Source organism: Eretmochelys imbricata, chromosome 6, assembly GCF_965152235.1.
Source record: "Eretmochelys imbricata isolate rEreImb1 chromosome 6, rEreImb1.hap1, whole genome shotgun sequence".
Taxonomy (NCBI): domain Eukaryota; kingdom Metazoa; phylum Chordata; order Testudines; family Cheloniidae; genus Eretmochelys; species Eretmochelys imbricata.
Genome location: NC_135577.1, coordinates 68925650 through 68946497, shown reverse-complemented (window position 1 = coordinate 68946497; position 20848 = coordinate 68925650). Strand labels below are relative to the sequence as shown.

General features: G+C 45.1%; 1 protein-coding gene across 2 annotated transcripts in view; it reads right to left on the bottom strand.

The window, feature by feature from the left end:
• TTBK2 (tau tubulin kinase 2) overlaps window positions 1–20848 on the bottom strand; it is a 207524-nt gene that overhangs the window by 150222 nt on the left and 36454 nt on the right. For both annotated transcript variants that reach the window (XM_077818805.1, XM_077818806.1), the window contains one exon: window positions 16145–16304. In XM_077818805.1, coding sequence (XP_077674931.1) covers window positions 16145–16213 — 69 coding nt within the window. In that variant the 5' untranslated portion in view covers window positions 16214–16304. The remainder of the gene's footprint in view (window positions 1–16144; window positions 16305–20848) is intronic.

The window sequence follows — 20848 nt, the reverse complement described above, 5'->3', positions numbered from 1 at the left end:
ACAGACTGCAAGAAACTGAAGATATGTCTAACTTTTTAAAACTTCTTGTCAGAATCAATCTCCCATTTCATTTGTATACTGTACCCCTTTCTTCTGCCCTTTGTCTACTTCTCTTAGACGGGAAGCTCTTTGAGGCAGGGAATCTTGATTCCACTGATGTTTGCACAGGGCAGAACACATCAAGCAAGCCACCAGAAACAAATAATTCCTGGGTAAAATCCATGTTAAACTGGAGTTGCGGTGGAGAATACAGATCAGTAATTTAAGGGGAGAAAACATTACAAGAAGGTTGCAATTATCCCCAAAACCACACAAAACCATAAAATGAAGAGTTATTTGAGATAAGATTAAATTTAAAACTATGTTAAGATACACACATTTTAAAGGGGAATCTAAGTTCCTGTGCCAGGAGATAGAGGGAATGAGAGCTGAAGAGGTCATGGATGGTAGTGATATTTTAAAGACCACGCAGGCACTTTTCCAGAGGAAAATGGGAGAATGGTAACTGGAGTGAGGTTAGAGGAGCAGTATCCAGAAAAACAGAGGAGGTGACAGAGAAGTCTCAGGGAAGTGAAAACATTGGGGATGGATAGAGGGCCATGGTTGGAGCAAATGTCACCAGAAGCAAAGAGGCAGCAGACATGGGAGAACAGGTCTTAATTCTGTGCAATTCACGAACTATTTAATGATGTACAACTGTTCCCCGCTTCTCAGAAGCCAAGAGATTTCTCAGAAGCCAAGAAGCCTGGGCTTCTCTGTAGGGCACTACCCCCTGGATTCCAAAGGACAACTTCTCCTCATCTTTCATATTGGCTTCTAGTAGTACTGCTTGGCAAACTTTTCAAGGCCTCCATGCAAGCAATTAAGTTTCATTATACTGTCTATTTACATAATGTCTATAACAGTGAGCTAATTTAAAAGAATGAAGAACCCAGTTTTATTTGTTCTTATTACATTTAAATGGCAGCACCTCCATAGGTTAGATCAGGGGTCTCAAACAAACTCTCCCACCAAGCTCCCCACCCCCTCGGAGTTATTTCCTGCGGCCGCCAAGCTCCCCTCAGCTGCCGCCCCCCCAAACCCCTTCCAGCGCGCCATGTCCCTGCTCCTCTGCTTACCTCCAGATAGCAACTTTTGCTTAGCGCTTTCCAGGAGGAAGGGGGGAGGAGCGAGAAGCCATGTGCTCAGGGGAGGAGGCGGAGAAGAGGCAGGGCAGGGGTGGGGATTTGGGGAAGGGGTTGGAATAGGGTCAGGGAAGGGGTGGGAAGAGGCGGGGCCTCATGGAAGGGGTGGAGTGGGGGCAGGGCCTGGGGGGCAGCTTTTGTATCTCTATATGAAAAGGTGTCAGTGATGCAGCCCTCGGGCCAATATACTAGTCCTCATGTGGCCCTCATGGTGATTTGAGTTTGAGATCCCTGGGTTAGATCAATACCTGCATTTAAAGTAGCATTTACTAAACTTGTACTATCAGGATTAACTCTTTACTTGCCAGTGATTAGACACAAATCTCTGATGGGAAGTTATAAATGTTTATTTGCTCTAAAGCTTCTCCTTTGAAATGGGACAGTTATCCCTCAGTCACATGGATCTTTCCATTAACTAATGAGAATTGCATGAGGACTGTAATGATTAGCATTATATTATAAGCATCTGCTTAAATTATTCCACCAATATTCATAGCTTAAGCACAATATCTCAAAGCAGGACTATTATTTGCTTCAGGGGAAACTTCACTTCTTATAAGATCTTTCCAATATTACTCAACTGCCATTTGGTTTCCTTCTGTTTCTTGGCTCCTACCAGAATTCTAGCAGCAAGAATAGTGGGGCATCCAAAACTTGATAGTAGACCATCTTGCTATTAGTAAATAATAGTCTACAATAGCCTACAAGAGAATTCTTCCACTAAGTGGTTTTCACGCCATCAAAACCTATAAACAGACCAGTTCAATGGATGGGCTCTTCAATATCCTACGGGAAAAGGTGAAACCCATGTTCAATTCACAGCCTGAAATGCAAGGTCTAAAGGCAACAAGATCCATCTATGGAAATTTAATTATGCCATCTGGTACTGACAAATGTTGTGAAGGGGCACTTGTGCCGTAATGAAATATTCTTACAGTTTTACTGTACACTGACTGTCAGGGCCTGTAAAGGGGTGGTCTGACCTATCAGTCTGAGCCTGGTTGGAGCCAGGATGGAGTTGGGGTCTCAATTGGAAGTCACACAGAGTCAGAGTTCAAAACTATGTCAAGTGTCAAGCCAGAGTCCAAAGCCACACTCAGGGTCAGAACCAGGGTCACAGTTGAAAGACACTCCAGGAGTAACCAAAAAGTTGGAGTCAGAAATCACACAGAGTCAAAGATGGAGCCAGCAACAGGGGTCAGGGTGAGAAACCAGGAACAAGGCGTCGTAACAGCAGCAAGGACAAGGTGTGGTAGCAAGAATAGGGAGCAAGATGAAACAGCAGGAACCAGGGACAAGGAGTAGGAACTAGGTGAGGAGGCAGGGATTTGGTGTCAGGGTTGGGGCAGCAACAGAAGCAGTGACCACAGGAGCCAGCAAACAGAGCTGGAAACCAGGGAGTTTGAGGGAGATGGGTTAGAGGAGAAGTGAGGCAAGCCCCTGTTCCTTAGGGGCAGTGAGTGGGTTCTTGAGAGTGAGAGTTTGGTTGTTTGCTTGCTGGGTTTTTTTGGGGGGTTTTTTAGTTTGCAGAACTGGAGGGGGGTGGTGTGAGAGAAGCAGAGTCTTTGATCACAGCAAAGCCCTGATTCGGGTGCAGGGCTTCCTGTTGGGCTATAAAGGCAGCCAAGCAGCCAGCCAGCAGCACAGGAGCCAGCAAACAGAGCTGGAAACAGGGGAGTCTGAGTGGGAGTTTGTTAGGGAAGTTTGCGGGAGGGAGTATGTGGTGTTTAGTTTTTGGATTGTGTGTGGTGTGTGTTTTTTTCTTCCCCCCTTGTCAGGGAGCTTAGGTGCAAAGGTTATAACAGCTACAGAGGCAGCAGTGGTAGCGACCCAAGGAACAGGAGACGGTGAAGATGACTGGAAATGGAAGCTGCAGCATGTACATTATCTTGGAGCAGGTACCTGAAAAGTGGTTTGTTTGTAAGAAGTGCCTCCTGATAGAGCTGATGGAAGAGAAGGTCCAAGGACTACAGCTGAGTTCATAGAATCATAGAAGGTTAGGGTTGGAAGGGACCTCAGGAGGTCATCTAGTCCAACCCCCTGCTCAAAGTAGGACCAATCCCCAACTAAAAGAAGAAGATTCAAGCAGATGATGGAGGGAAGGCAAGAGGAGGCAGAAGGAAAAACTCAAGACTCGCAGTTGCAAGCTAGACTGGAAAACTGTGAGGACAGACTGCTGAATAAGGAAAGTGGCCAATGGAAGCATGTGACTATGAGAACCAGGCAGAGGAAAAGACCAACTAGTGAAGTAGAAATAGAGCTGAGCAACTGGTTTGCTGAGTTGGAAAATGAAGAAGGGGCACAGCAAGCAGTAACCGAAGGTAGAAGGGCAAGGAAGAAGAGAAGAGCAGCTAGTCCTACAAGAAGAGGGGAAGAGTCAATGGAGATAGCCAAAGTTCGGAGGCCCAGGATGATCGAAAACTGCAGAAAATTGCAAGTGAGAACTAAAGACAAGAGGACTTGCAGCCAGAAAGAACAGAAGAGGAAAGACTGAAGAATCGCACCAACACCAGGAAGAGGCAGGTCTATGTGACTGGGGAGTCCCTACTAAGAAGAACCAACAGGCCTGTCACCAGAGCTGATCCGGAGAACAGAGGGGCAAAAGACCTATCTGGCTTCAAGATTAAACTCGATAAGTTTATGGAGGAGATGGTACGATGGGATAACATGATTCTGGCAATTAACTGATCTTTAACTATTCATGGTAAATAGGCCCAATGGCCTGTGATGGAATGTTAGATGGGGTGGGAATCTGAGTTACTACAGAGAATTCTTTCCTAGGTATCTGGCTGGAGAATCTTGCCCACATGCTCAGGGTTCAGTTGATCACCATATTTGGGGTCGGGAAGGAATTTTCCTCCAGGGCAGATTGGAAGAGGCCCTGGGGGATTTTCGCCTTCCTCTGCAGCATGGGGCATGGGTCACTTGCTGGAGGAGTCTCTGCACCTTGAAGTCTTTAAACCATGATTTGAGGACTTCAATAGCTCAGACATAGGTGAGAGGTTTATTGTAGGAGTGGGTGGGTGAGATTTGGTGGCCTGCATTGTGCAGGAGGTCAGACTAGATGATCATAATGGTCCCTTCTGACCTTAATATCTATAAGCCTATGGGTGTGCTGTCTGCCAAGAGCTAAGATATGGGATGTTGACCTGAGGCTGAAGAGATTCCTAATGGGAGCTGGAAAGGGTCCACTGATTGTCCTTCACATGGGAACAAATGATACAGCTAGATTCTCACTGGAACGCATCAAGGGAGACTATGCCAGGCTGGGGAAGATGCTTAAAGAAATGCAGGCGTGGGTGATCTTCAGTGAGATTCTTCCTGTCCCCAGATGAGGAGAGCGAAGGCAAAACAAGATTAGGATGATCAACAGATGGCTCAGGCAATGGTGCTAAAAGAGGGGTTTGGGATGTTAGACCACTGGGAGGCACTTATGGACAGAGGACTTCTGGGATGGAAGTAATTATGCATGAGGAAGATCAAATGAAATGGTTACTAACCTTTTGTAACTGTTATTCTTCAAGATGTGTTGCACATGATCATTCCACTCTTGCTGTGTGCGCACCCTGTGCACAGTCCCCAGAAATTTTTCCTGCTGGGGTGGCTCGAGTGCCCTGTGTTGACACAGATATAAAGGGCCTAGCCAATTCCAAGCCCTCTCAGTTCCTTCTTTCCAGAAACTCCTATATAGAGAAGCGGGGCGGCAGGTCGTGGAATGGACATGTGCAACACATCTCAAAGAAAACAGTTATGAAAGATGAAGAAAAAATGGTTACTAAAGTGATTGCACATGTGCATTCCACTCCTGGTGAAAATTCCAAGCAGTTAAATAGGTGGAGGAATCAGAATTCATGTACACACAGACTGTAGTATAGCTCAAACAAATTTGGCATAATCTCTAGAGTACTGTGTGATAGTGAGCACTAATTATGAGGTTGCTGCTTTGCAAATGTCCAGGATAGGGATCTGCACTAGGAAGGCCGTTGAAAATGCTTGTGGATCTTGTGGAGTGCCCAGTCAGCTTACCTGGTGGTGAAACACTTTCCAGATCATAACAAGCATGGATACAAGAAGTTATCCAAGATGAAATTCTCTGTGAAGAGATAGGAAGACTTTTCATTCTGTCTGCTACAGCCGCGAACAGTTGGGTGGACCGCTGAAATGGTTTAATCCTGTCTACGTAGAACGCCAGTGCTTGTCTAACATCTAATGTGTATAGACATTGCTCATTCCTATTTGAATGTGGTTTTAAGCAAAATTCAGGTAAGTAAATTGATTGATATGAAAATCTGAAACTATCTTAGTGAGAAAATATCAATGAGGGCGTAAGTACACTTTATCTTTAAAAAAACCCTGTGTACGGTGGACCAGATGACCCTGTTCAGAGACCCTTCTGGCAGAAATGATAGCAATTAGGAAAACTACCTTGTACAAAAGGTGCAGTAAGGAGCACATTGCTGAAGGCTCAAATGGTAGTCCCACAAATTTAGACAAAATCAAGTTTAAGTCCCCAGGGCGAATGGGCTCCCTTTAATCGAGGGTATAATATTTCCAGGCCTTTAATCAATCTAATTGTCATGTATTTAGAAAAAACAAAAAACAGTTATCCATGTGAAGTTGGAAAGCTGATATGGCTGCCAGGTGAACCCTGATAAAAAGAAACTGCTCAGTCTTGCTGTTTCAGGTGCAGCAGACAGTCAAGTATATGTTGGATGCCCGAATGCATCAGCAAGACTCCAATTTGACAAGCCTAGACAAAGAATCTCTTCCAGTCTGACAGGAAAGTAGCCCTGATGGAGGGCTTTCTGCTACTTAGTGAGACCTGATGAAATTGCTCCAAGCAAGCCTGCACTCTGGAATTTAACCATAGCCTTCCCATGCCGTTAAATGACTTGGATTGCAGGTTAGAGTGGAGCAGCCAACCGTGGTTCTGAGAGATCAAATCAGGGTGCAACGGGAGTGAGATTGGATCAGTAGAGTAGAGAACCAGTGTTGGCGGGGCCACACTGGGGCTATTAAAATAACCTGGGTGTAGACCTGCTGGATCTTTAGCAGCGCCCTGCACAGAAGCGGGATTGGGGGAAAAGCGTAGTAAATCTTTTCTGCCCAGAGTAGCAGAAGGCTGGTGACATTTTCTTTTGTACTTGTTCGTAAATAGGTCTATTTGGGGAGTCCCCCACTGCTGGAAAAATGCACCTGGCTACATCCAGGCAAAGAGACCACTTGTGGTAACTGGAAAATGACCTGCTCATGTGGTCTGCTAGCACATTCTGCACCCCTGGAAGGTGAGAAACATCAAGGTTGAATGAATAGGCTATACAAAATTCCCAAAGGTGAACTGCTTCCAGACAAAGGAGGGACAAGCAAGCTCCTCCCTGCCTGTTGATGTAAAACGCTGCTGTAGTGTGGTCTGTAAGAACAAAACAGGTTTCTCCCCCTGATATGAGGAAGGAAAGCCTGACAGGGAAGACTAATCACCATGAGCTCTCCGACGTTGATACGAAGAGCGAGCTTCCTCAAGGACCAAAGACCTTGAGCTCAGAGGAGCCCCAGGTGAGCTCCCCACCCTAGAGCCGACGCATCTAAGACCAGAATCATCAACGGTTAAAGGAGACATGCCCGAACAAACATTGAGAGGATACAACCACCAGTTCAGCAAAATTAGAACCCATGAAGGTACCGTGAGCACACTGTCTAGATGAAGACAGCTTGGCAAGTACACTGAGGCCAGCCAAGTTTGGAAGAGTCTGAGGTGCAGCCTCACATGTTGTACTACATATGTGCATGAGGCCACGTGTCCCAGGAGTCTTTTACAGTTTCAGGCTGTTGTGACAGATCTCAAGATTCATCCAGTCTCAAACAATCAAACAGATTGAAATATCAATTCTGGGAGAAACGCTCTGGCCTGTATTGAGTCCAACACAGCCCCTATAAACTCTATTATCTATTCTGGGCAAAGGATACAGTTGTCTGCATTGATCAGCAGGCCTAAGGCCTTGAAGGCTGATTAAATGAGTTGAATGCTGGATATAACCTGAGCTTTGGACCAGCCCCTGACTAGTCAATCATCTTGGTAAGGACAGACCTGCATTCCTAGTCTGCCAAGGAACGCTGCTACCATGGCCATGCATTTTGTGAACACCTGAGAAGCTGCAGACAGGCCAAACAGAAGCACTATGAATTGGTAATGTGAGTGCTTCACTACAAATATGAGGAACTTTCTGTGCTCTTGGTATATCAACACCAAGACGATGTCTCGAACTGAAGATGCCAAACCAGTCTCCAGGATACTGAGAGGGAATAATGGATGCCAGGGTGACCATGTGAACTGTTATCTTTTTGAGACAGTTGTTGAGCTGACATGGATCTAAAAAATAGACCTGAGACCTCCCTTGGCTTTTGGGATTAGGAAAAAATGAAAGTAGAAACACTTCCTTCTTAAATTCTGAGGAACCTCCTCTATGACTTCGATGTAAACGAGAGACTGAAGCTCCTGGACCAGAAGTTCTTCGTGAAAGGGGATCTCGGAAGAGGGATCGGGAGGGACGGAAGGTGGAAAGGTGGGGCAGAAATAAACTGGAGAGTGTATTCCACTTCTACAGTGCTCAACATCCAATGGATCACAGAAATACTGGACCAAACACTGAAAAAATGGGAAAGGCTGTTTGCAAGCAAAGGAAAAAGGAGTTTGAAATCCTGGGAACTGGTACTGCATGCTCAAGCATCCCATCAAAATGCTTGCTTAGAATCCGCTGGATGTCTCGGGGGGCAGGCATTGATGCAGAGGTATAAGGAGAAGGTGATCTATGCCTAACACCTCTACTCTCCTTTCTCTGCCGCTCCTGTTGGAAAGCTAAAGCAGACTACTGGAGGGGTTGCTGAGGCTGAAGTGCTTCCTCGAAGGGGCTGGAGCGTACAACCCAAGGGGCTTTAGAGTTGCCCCGAGTCCTTTAACCCAGTGTTTCTCAACCTTTTTATGCTGGCAACACCCTTTGGACTTCCAAAAAAAATTGTGACACCCCCGCCCCCCCTTAGGCCTGGTCTACACTATGGGGTTAGGTCGAATTTAGCTGCAGTTAGGTCGATTTTAAAATGAATGTGTCCACACAACCAACCCTGTTCCGTTGACCTAACGGGCTCTTTAATTGATTTGTGCACTCCTCCCCGACGAGGGGAGTAGCGCTAAAATCGACCTTGCTGGGTCGAATTTGGGGTAGTGTGGATGCAAATCGATGGTATTGGCCTCCAGGAGCTATCCCAGAGTGTTCCATTGTGACCGCTCTGGACAGCGCTTTGAACTCCGATGCACTAGCCAGGTACACAGGAAAAGCCCTGGGAACTTTTGAATTTAATTTCCTGTTTGGTCAGCATGGCGAACTCAGCAGCACTCAGCAGCACAGATGACCATGCAGTCCCCCCAGAATCATACAGTGTAGAATGTTTGTACACTTCCCCTATCATCTCCGTCCCTGAGGTTACCGCAGATTAGAAGGTGGAAAAAAATGCATCTGCAGGGCAGGTCCTGCAGTCTGTTGAACCTCCTGTGGGAGCCCAGAGAACTGCAACCAGGAACTCCTATGCTTGTCAACTGCCAAACCCATGGACATGGCAGCTGAGCCAGCCGCATCCAGAGCGGCTTGCAGCCAGGCCCTTGCCACCGATTTTCCCTCATCTACTACTGAGAACTCCTCCTTCCTACCATTTTCTGGAGCATGTCTTTACATTTTAGCATGGAGTCCCATACATTAAAGTCATACCTATCCAAAAATGCATGCTGGTTTGCAGTCCTGAGATGCAACCTCCCCAGTAAAATAAACTTTCCTACCAATCGTGTCTTTTTTTTTTTTTTTTTTTTGGCAGAGGGGGTGTATCTTTTGATTTTGGAGTTGTGCCCTGATGCTGCTTGCCTTTCCCACTCATTGGCACCAGATTCAAGTAGGGAACCGGGGGGGGGGGGGGGGGTGGAGGGTGTGTGTGTAAAGGAATTCAAACTTGAGCAGGTACAAAATACTTGCATTCAGCCCTTTTTGAAGCAGGGAGGAAGGGATGCAGGGGACTGCCACAGCCCCTTAAACTGGTTCCATCATGGCCTCATTGAGAGGCAGGGCCACTCTGCAAGGACCTGCAGTGGCTAAAATACTGATCAGACAGTGTGAGGATTCTTGTTCTTCCTCACCTGTATGCCCAGACTTAAGTAAACCTTCTTTAACAATTCTTGGTGTGCTTTATAGCCATCTGGGTGAGGCAACATGCCCCGTCCTGAGACTGCCTAGTCAGGGGAGGACAACAACACGGCCAGCAATGGCTGCAGATGCTTTTCCTCCATTTTTTGATCTGCCGGGTCCTGTTGAGCCAGCTCTTGATGTCCAGTACAGAGTTCATTACCGGAATCAGGAACGGGTGCTGCCCTGTGGGTTGGTGCCGCATGACTTTCCAATGTCACTCAATAGGAGTGCCTGGATTATTATCAAAATGGGGGGAAGCCCCACAGATTCCACAAAGACCAGTGGACAGGCTTAGTCCCCCAGTGACCTCCTGGCCAACCACTCAATGTTACTCCTGTGACTGGATCCATGGAAGGGTGGAAACATCTGGAGAAGGTATCGCAAGAGCTCTCTGAGGACAAGTAATGTAGGACCCAACCTCAGATTTGGAAGATGACAACTCTCCTTCCACTGACTATGGAGGCGCTGTTTCAGATTGTGCCAGCAATGGGTGCCAAGGTGGAGAGGCCCACAGAGAAGTGAGCATCTCGGGTTTTCTCTTTGACAGTACCAAAGGGCAAGCCATCAAAGGTACATGAAACTGGCACGGTACTGAGCGCTGTAGGAAACCTGCGGGTTCTCCTGTGTTCACCAGCACCAATAGCATCAACCCTTGTACTACTACTAGCAATGACAGAATCAGGAAGTGTCTGGCAGCCACCAATGCCTCCAGTGTGGTTGGTACTGAGATAGGTGCTGCGCCATGGATGCGGAAGATGCTCCTTCTGGTTCCAGATTTGACAAAAACTGCAGTCAGTGGTGCCGTCTCCTGTGGTACCAAAGCAGAGAAGAAAACTGTATCCTCATGCCTAGCAGACTTTGATGCTGGGTATCTCCCCCTTTCAACAGTCTGCTTCTTACGCCTCTTTTTAGGTATTGGGGATGGTGAATTGTCTTGGGACTCAGGCACAATAGGAGGCACACTCCTTACCAAAACCAAGCCACTTGGTGCCAAGTCTGACTAAGCTGGCTCAGATGGAAGTCTCAAAGCCATCTCCATGAGTAGAAACTTCAAAGCCATCTCCATGAGTAGAAACTTCAAAGCCATCTCCATGAGTAGAAACTTTAGCCTGGCTTCATGATCTTTCTTCATGCGAGGCTTAAAGTCCCGCAAATTTGGCAGGACTTCCTAATATGAGCTTCCCCAAGGCACTTCAAGCAACTGGAGTGCAAGACGCTCATGGGCACAGCCTTACTGCAGAAAACACGGGGCTTGAAGCCCAGTGACCAAGGCATCCCTTGGCACTGGGAACTGACCGAAATCCTCGGAGTAAAAACCTAACTAAACACTAAAAACCTTAACAATCCTACTGACAGTAAAATACAAGAGAACACAGTCCACTAAGAATACTTGCTAAAGCCAAAAGAGTTCCAGTTCCAGTGACTGTCATGGGTGTGAAGAAGGAACTGAGGAGTCTCAGGGTTGGCTGGACCCTTTATACCAATATCAACAGTGTGAAACAGCAGAGTGTGCTCAAGCCTCCCCAACAGGTATCACTGAGAGGAAAATTTCCAGTGACTGCGCGTGGGCTGCACATGTCCAATCACCCAAAGAAGAACCAGCTTGATCTTCACAAGAACCAGCTTGACCTTCACATCTCATATTGCATTTTCAAAGCAGGCAATTAGATAAGATGTGATTGAGACAACACTGATATCATTTTATAGCCACTTTTTAAAATATAGTCACACTTAGAAATATTCTCCCTTGCCTTCATTGATTAAAAACAAAGCAAATGGAATTTAAACAAGTTTTTTAAAATCTGGTGACCTTCTGAAATTCCTTATAATTATGATGGCGCAGCAGCACCATTCTAGTTAAGGTTGTATCACAACTTCTGTTTAAAGGTCGACCTTTCTAAGTCCTCTAAAATTGATATGCTTAGTCAGATTCCTTTGAAATGTGGTGTGCCTGTGGAGGGTGCAGAGTAGGATTAGTAAACCAAAGTTGGGGTCACTTGAGCCAGGGGTTGAGGAGATAAGCCTAAAAAAAATAACCATTTTTCAAAAAGTTTCTAGGTGGAGGTTTTTTGGTACAGATCTAACTACTGATGGGATGAAGTACTGGTCTCAATCCATTGGGTTTTACCAAATGTAGTATATTGTACCCATTAAATCTTTGGGGACCCAAACTAAGAACACATTCACTTCTTTCCTCATGTAGATGTGCACTCTTGAAGGATTCCACCCTTTTATGCTTGCCTGGGTAGTTCAAGAGAATGTACCAATGCCACTGTGCCACTGATCCCTGCCATTGATGTTTCTAGTTCGAGCCTTTGTACACCTATGCAATAAAGATTTAATGAATGGTTGCTTGCTAAAAGTTGTCACTGATAAAATACAACTTGTTTTCATTTTATGGGGAGATTTACTGTGAACACAGCATAACAGTCAGCAGGTGATCTAATCAACATTTTTGTTGTATTGGATGGGCAAGAGCCGAAAATAGATGACTTGGGGGGAGAGAGAGAGACAAGAAGAGGTGTTGCAGCTACAAAGGGGACAGGAAATTAGGGCAGCTGGTAGGCAGAATTTGAATTGGTTGTTTGAGAATATTATTTTACTCGCCCTGGAGGGAGGAGAAGGGGAGGGCAAGTGGCTACTTCCTGATCAAAGGGCAGATTAATGTGATGTTTCCAAAGACCTATAACACGTAGATTTGGAACTGACAGTGCAGGTCCCTTGTTCTCTGAGGGAAAAGAAATGTGTGTGCTGACAAGGTTGCCAACATGTGGATTCTGGATGATTCTTGGATCACGAGATTGCAGAAGTTTGCAGAACAGCAAGGGGTACACTAAAACATGGAGATTATGGACTACGGCCTGCTTTGGGCAGAAAGAGGTGGCTCATGTTGGCATCATGTTTTGCCCACTCTGCAGCACATAACCAGTGACTTAAGACATTGTGATCTACCAGATGTTGCTGTGATTCCCTTAGGCAGATATGATCTGGCTGTACACCTCACACGGTGTATGAGTGCAGATTGGGACCACATCACAGATTTGTATTTAGGAAATGCTATTGTTTACTGTGATATGGCTGAATGTCTGCATAACTGATTGTACAGTGTCAATGTGAAAGTCATTAATAAGTGTTGGAAGAACATTAAATCGGGAACTTGGAGTGTTCATGGTTGACCAAAAAAATGTGTAGTGTGTCACAGAAAAATTATAAGCTCTGACACCTCGCTGTTTTTCACATATGTAGTCTATCTATTGGATAGGTATCAGAGGAACTTTCTGTCAAACATAAAACTGTCAGTATTTTGGAACAGAAACCATGTCCGATTTCTCTTGCTGGCTCTGACACAAACTCCACCTTCCAACCATTCTGAAACACAACCAGGAATACCATTCCACTGTAACAGGTTGTCCTTAACTCCAGACTCTCTATGTGAGTTGGGTTATTGTGAGTGGGATGGGGGAATAACTGCAACAGAAACAACTTGTATATCAGGGAGTAAAGACTTCAGGAAGATGCATTTCCAGCTTAAGGCAGGGGGTGGGGGTGGGTACAGTAGAGGGAAAGGGGCCAGGTTGGAGGGAGGAATGAAGAGAAATGGAAGGGGCATGGCTGGAAAGGTATGCCGAAACAGGGCTGGTGTGGCCCAGCTGATTAGGGGGAGGGATGGGAGAGGGGGAAGGAAGAGGGGGTTGGCTGGCTCACTATGCAAATTGCAGGACACGATACGTATAAGATTACTAACTCCTACCAACAATATATCTTTGCCATTAATTTCCTAAATGTTTGAACCAGAAAAGAACCACACTAATGCAGAGTTAAGTTTGTTTGGTGGTGTCATCCTCTTGCAGAAAGCTGAGTTGAGCAAAATTAAAATGTCTGAAAACCAGGATATGCAGCGGTAAGATTGGCCATGCCCTGGCTTTTAGAAATTTGGGGTTTGCTCAACTCAACTTTTTGCAAGTGGACAACACACTAACAAGCAACCTGAACTCTGAATTAACATAGGTTTTTGCTGCTGGATTACACATATGTTTGTGACTACTCTATGTGATTAAAAAGAGCAAAATACAGTCATCAAAAATTCTGATAAAATGTACTTCTACTGCAGATTTTTACCTAACTCCCAGATGTATCATTTTCTACATGTTTAGAGACACACAATGAATTATTTCAGGCAACAAATTCTGGGATTTTCCCAAGGGAAAGAAAAGCATTGAACTGGGGACACTTCCTCCCCTGGCCTTCCCCCCAAAAAAATCAGGAACAGCATTTATATTGCAACTATAAACGTAAAAAACAGGCTTCCCTCCACCTCCTGGAAGTACAATTTTTAAAAATTAAAAACTGCATTCGCACAGCAAAAAAAAGTCAGTTCCTAGTAGTCAAGTGAAGGATTCTACATCACAAGCAGTTTGGTAATTCTGAAATTTGCCCTCACTGCCCTTTTCACTGGCACATTTTGCAGGGAAATCCTGAGTGCAAAGAGTAAATTAGCTGAATTTCCTACCCCAAAACATGAACATTAGCAGCTACAGGGAGGAGTTGCCCACAAGAAACTTTAGAGCTTTAGGCAGTCCCTACCTCATAATTATATCTGTGTCACAGGACTGGCCTTTAAGGGGTGGGTCAGATGCCCAGCCTACCTGTGGCAGGCTGAAGGAAAGGATCCACCTGGGGATTAACTAAGTGGCTCGAAGGCAGTTAAGTAACGAGCTCCTGGGCCTAATAAAAGGCTTGGGAGACCTGAGCTAAAGACAAGGCTCCTCTGGAGAAAGGAAGCTCTGGAGAAGAGGAGCTCCTAGGGAGATTAAGCCAGGCAGAAACTGTGCTCTTAAAAGCAGGAACAGTGAGCTGATTACAAAACTCTCCAGGCAGGGTGGCCTATGAAAGACCCTAAACAAGCAGGGGTAATACTGCAAAAACTCTCTAGGACAGCATTTTTCAAACTTTGAGCGGCAACCCAGTACTGGGTCACGACATGTCAGGCGCTGGGTCACTCTGGTCAGCACCACAGACCGGGATATTAAAAGTCCCATTGGCGGTGCTGCCCAGCTAAGGAAGGCTAGTGCCTTCCTGTTTCGACACCACGCTGCACCCTGGAAGTGGCCTGCAGTGGGGGCCAAGGGGCTCCGCGCGCTGCCCTCGCCCTGAGCATTGAACTGGGGACACTTCCTCCCCTGTCCCCCCTCCCCCTAAAAAATCATTGGCCGGCCAATGGGAACTGGGGATGGGGGGGGGGGGGGTTTGCCTGCAGGTGAGAGTCGTGCAAAGCCACTTGCATGCCTCCACCTACAAGCTGGACCTGCTCCTGGCCGCTTCTGGGGCACGGCGCAGTCCGCAGTGCCAGGACAGACGGGAAGCATGCCTCTGCACCCCAGCTGCACCGCTGACTGGGAGCCGCCAGATGTAAGTCCACGCCCCAACCCCGCACCCCAATCCTCTGCCCCAGCCCTGCATCCCCCCAAACCTGGAATCCCTTCCTGCACCCCAAACTCCTCATCCCTGGTGCCACCCCAGAGCCTACACCCCCACCCCCGAACCTCCTGCCCCAGCCCAGAGCCCCCTCCCACACCCTGAACCCCTCATTCCCAGACCCACACCACAGCCCTCACCCCTGCACCCCAACCCTCTGCCCCAGCCCTGAGCCCCTCCCACATCCCAAACCCCTCATCCTCAGCTCTGCTGGGTTGCGGGCATCAACTATTTTCTTCAACTGGGTCCCCAGAAATAAAGTTTGAAAACCACTGCTCTAGGGAGTAAAGAAGCCTGATGCCTTACAGCAGAAGGAGCTGCTGCTAGAACCCAGATACTTTTGTTTTGGGACTATTAAGTTTTGTCTGCGCTTTAAAATAAGAGCCTATAAAACCACCATACAAGTGCTCCTTCCGGAAGGTTTTATTAAAGGGAGATATACTGCTGTAAAGTACAGTGTTTGTCTTCTCTTTGACCAGACAGTTGAAGTGACCTCATTGTTGCCTCACCAACGGGGGAATTGAGGCAGGCCACACTCTTTTATAGAATATGCTCTGATTTAAAACTACTGCTAGATACATCCTATACATTAAATTGCTCTCTTTCTTAACAATGCTTCTTTACAACGTTAAATGTATTTGTTTTCCAAAGGCTGTATCTTAGGCCCCATTTACATATACTGGGTTAACAATCTGTGTTAGACAGAACTTGGTTATAAAACCAGAATCAGCCTAACTGAGATTTAAGGTACTTTTCCTAATCAATGTGGACTGGACACAGACTGTCGGAAATATTTTTCCATGATGGATTTTAAAGTAACTATGAATTTATTACCACTTTCTGTGTTCAGTAACAGTTAAACGGCATTAAAACAACAGAGGTAACCGGAGTTCACTCAGGATTTAAACCTTTTTTACTGAGATCAGAATCTGGCCCTTTGGTCATAAATGGTTTTTGCAGTTGGGTTTAAACAAGCTTTTTCAGATCCTAATAACCAGGGAAAACCTCTTAAATCCATGCAAAACTGAACTTCATTTTAAAATGAGATCAGGTACTTTAGTGTATTTTCCATTAGAGGCTGGGGCTTTGTGATAGTGCAGTGCAAGCATTAGTGAAGAAGTCCAATAAAAGGGAAGGGCATCAGACTTATGAGGAATTTGGTACGGGCAGATAAATATACATTTTGGTACTAAGCAAAAACCACCTCAAAGATCTTTTTTTTTTTTTTAAATTGAAGAAATGAAAGCAAGACATACTCACCACTTTCCATCTTTCTTTGACCAAGATTCCCACACTGAGGATGTCTGGCTGCTCCCCTCCCCCACTCATTGCAATCTCCAGATGTGGTGGAGCTGCTATGATGAGTCTCTGTCAGTACCAATCATCCAGCTCCCAGAGGTGGATTCCATTTAACCTGAGGCTAGAGAAACAAATAGCAGCACATCAGGTGTCATTAATTAATGCATGGGCCCCAAAAGCATTCCTAATCTAACAGACTTGAGCTAGACCATTCTGATGTAGAAAAACTAAATTTAGAAAACTTCCAATTAACAGAAGTCTGATTAAAAAAAAATCCCTATTTTTTTTTTTACAAATGGATTTTAGCCAGCTCTACCTGGAACTAACCTAAGTCTACCTCTAAAATGATATTTAATGGACAGAAACCATTTTAAGGGAGCCAAGAGCCGAAAACAAAAGTTATATTCTGTAGCAATCAGAATATACTGGGAGTTTGAAATGGCTATAAATCACCATTAGATGCAAACAAATTGCATTTAAATGTAACTTTAAAGTTGCACAATTAAACGTCGCACACAAAAGAATTGGGGAAATTAAAGAAGCTAAAATTAAAATTAAGAAGTTACGGTTCTACACTGTTGGACATCATGTATATTATGCCTGATGGTGTGTTTGTGTATATAAAATTATGATTTAACAGTACAAATTAAACTGCACAGTTAGCCAGAAAAATACAAGTATGAAAAAATTCTAAGCATGAACAAGGCAGCCAGTTTAATTTATGAATTTATTGACTTTTGGTGATCTTATTTATCTTAGATTTTTATACAGTGATATAAATGTGGTATCTTGGAGCCCAGTCCAATTCCCAATGAAATCAATGGTTCCCTATCTGATCAACCATGATGAGCTAATATGTTTTTAAAGTTCATAAATTATGGGCTTGTCTACACAATTATAGTATAGCTATACCAGCTTAACTCCCGCAGTGGGCACACTTATTTCAGAATAAGAATCACATTTTTTTGGTTTAGTTTAAACTCTTCCAAAGATCAGCTATAAGCTAAAACAAAAAGGCCCTCTTATAATCAGAATAACTGTGTCAACATGGGGAGTTACACCAATATAGTTCTGTGGTTTAAATTCACACCTTAGCTTATACCAGTATTACTTTCCTTTGTACACAACCCCTGTGTCTACCTGAGGTGCAAAATTGTGTTTACATTTTTTAAGCACAACTTATTTCCTAGTCTAAATTTGCCACTCCTATATATATTTTAGGATTGTTTTAACACGTTGTTGTTGTGCACATTTAACTTAGTATTTGTCTGAAGTTTTGATTTTTTGTTTCTTTGTCCTTAATAGAACAATGGTAATGTTCCCAATTAGGCTTTGAAGTTAACGCATCATTCAGATGAATGGGCAAGTGAGGGCCAGTTCCCACATTTGCTGCTACTATGGTTTGGCAAGAGAATTTTTTCAAAGGTTACAGAAAAAAAGATGGAATTTTTTAAACCCCTTCCCTGTTCATTACAGCTTAGAATTTTACTCCCGGGGAAATTCTGCACCACTGCACGTGGGCAGAATTCATGTCCCCCAGAGATTTCTTTGCTTCCCTGCAGAAAAAATGATTTTCTTACAGGGAAGCAAAGGGAAGCTGCAAGAGCAGTCATGCACCACTCCCTAGCTGTACAGGTACATTGTTTCAGGCACCTGGAGTAATCCATGAAGAGGTAAATCACTGCAGGGACACCCCAGCCAGTGGCTTCCACCCTGAGCCGGAATCAGCTGCTAGTCCTGGAGGCAGGAGAAGATGGGACTTCCTCTTCCCCTGTAAGGAGTAGCTCGGCCTGTGTCAGATCCACCCCCAGAAACTCCCCCTGCTGCAGAAAAGCTCAGCATCCTCCCCTGCTTCCGGCCCCATCACTCCTCAGCTGCAAGGGGAGGGGTCATTGTGCAGGGGAGCTGCTCACCCATCCACCCAACCCCCATGCATTCAGACCTCCCAGACCCAGACATGCCCACCAAGCCTCACTCCGTACACCCAGAACCCCCCTAGCCCTCCATACCTGAATCCACCCCACTGAACCTCAACCCCTGCACCTGGAGCCCCCCTGCACCCAGACCCCCTTTCTCCAGAGCCCCACCCCCCCTGCACCCCTACACTCAGACCCTCATACCACCGACTCCCAAGTAGCTGCACCCAGACCCCTACCCCACCAAGCCCCACGCCCCCAGCTCCCGGACCCCCCTGCAGAGACCCCCACAACCAGCTCCCTCTGCTGAGCCCCAACCACTTGCACCTGGAAGCCTCTGCAGAGTCCCATTGCCCCTGCATCTGGAACCCCCCAACAAGCCTCTGTGCATCCAGATCCTCCCACACCTAGGACCACCACCACCCCACCCCCCACTGAGCTGCCTGCATCCAGACTGTCCCACACAGAATCCTCCCACCCTGAGCCCTTCCACAGTTGGATCCTGCCTGGTTGAGCCTGCCTGCCCCACACCTGGTGTACCTAGTGCAGAGGGGCAGGGTCCCAGGGTGTTTCTGGGGTAGGTCCAGGCCTTGTGCTGTGTCGGAGTTGAGTGCAGCCTCACCACTGAGTCCGTGTCTCAGGGGTGTGGAGGCTGCAATGTGATCTCCCACCTTCATACAGTCATGTGGCATGTGCTCCCCACTGGCATGCTGGAGCCTCTGCATTTATTTATTGACAAATAAAACTTGCAAAATTTTAAAATATTGTGCGTAGAATGTTTCATTTTTTGGCTCAACATGCCCTCAGGAGTAAGAATTTGCACAACTCTGAAAAAATTGTGGAGACATATACCCTCAAATCATACAACGGGAAGTTTTTTCCACCCACACCCATAATTTCATCCTTTCCCAATTTGTGAGACTGGTTTTCTTGGTAGGTAATTGTGTAATAAACTTTTAAAAATGCACACAATCTCCCTGATTCAACTGATCTTTTCAAACAGCCCCAGTAGCCTTGTCTACATTAGGAACCTTTTACAAAAATTTTCCACCACTTCTAACATGGTTTCAACTGTACTTGTACAAGCAACCTTGAGACCCTAGCATGGAGTTTTTGCTTTCAGCACTGTCAGTTAAACCTACTCTAAACAAGTCTAATGCTTCACCTACACAGGAAAATTAGGAAGTATCCCCACACAATGATTTAATCTTGCATTATTACACCCATAAAGTAATGCCAGTAAATTTTTTACCCCCCTATTAGAAGCTATGCTGAAGCTATGCTGAAAAATGACAGGTTTCAGAGTAGCAGCTGTGTTAGTCTGTATTTGCAAAAAGAAAAGGAGTACTTGTGGCACCTTAGAGACTAACCAATTTATTTGAGCATAAACTTTCGTGAGCTACAGCTCACCTCATCGGATGCATTCAGTGGAAAATACAGTGAGGAGATTTATATACACCATGAAAAAATGGGTGTTTATCATATACATTGTAAGGAGAGTGATCACTTAAGATGAGCTATTACCAGCAGGAGAGTGGGGAGGGGAAAACCTTTTGAAGTCTCTCCCCCCTCCCCACTCTCCTGCTGGTAATAGCTCATCTTAAGTGATCACTCTCCTTACAATGTGTATGATAAACACCCATTTTTTCATGGTCTGTGTGTATATAAATCTCCTCACTGTATTTTCCACTTTATGCATCCGATGAAGTGAGCTGTAGCTCACGAAAGCTAATGCTCAATTAAATTGGTTAGTCTCTAAGGTGCCACAAGAACTCCTTTTCTTTATGCTGAAAATGGATGACAGAGCCAGAGAGTCATTTGTACTAAGGCTCCAATGTTGCTAACCAGTGTTACAAACAATGGACTTTTAATATTAAAAAAAAAAAAGCTCCATAATGTAGACAAGGATTAAACAGGTCAGGGCTGGGCAGAGAGAACTTGTCATAATGTCATAAAAGGGACAGCGCTCCATTAATTTCTTCTCAAATTAGACGCCAACTGAGCAAAATGGACTGTGAATTTGGTAGGGCTCTAGCAATAACACTCTTCAGTATTAAAATTCTATTGAACTATAATAAGACCTGCTAAATCTTGTAAGTGAATGAGCCAAATGCAATGCAACATATGACTATGCAACGAACAACAACTTTCCTCTAACACTATTTAGACTGCAGAATAAATTTAACTTGGGATACATGAATTTGTACAAAAATGCAATGTGCATAACCTCTTTGCATAACGACTCAAGATTTCCATCCACCTTTTGTAACCAGAACTGCATTAGTCATTCCAAAAGGTAGGATATACATCTTTATTATATCATCATCATAGTGGTCCTGATTTTAGTATTATATTTTAACCCTGAATTACAAGCCCTAACGGTTGTGAAGAAAACCGTCCAAATGAGAACAAAACATAGTTAATGCAATCTTGTGTCTTCTTTCCTCAAGCTCATGGGTGCCAAAAACCCAGATCACAACCCACAGATTCCCAGGTGCAAAAAGCTCCAACTGTCTCCTATTCAGCTGCCAAAACCTCCAGCTTCCCTTTTTGGCAACTTCTGCATTACAGTTAATGTTGTCACTACAAGAGTCTGTAGCACTTTCACAGTTTGAGGACAATGCTAAATACATTGAATTTAGTATCAAAACAACAGCATTAATTTAAAGGAATAAAAACCACAAGAAAGCACAATATACACTTGAAGCCGCCACACAATTTCCAGTTTGAAATAGAATTCAGCAACAGA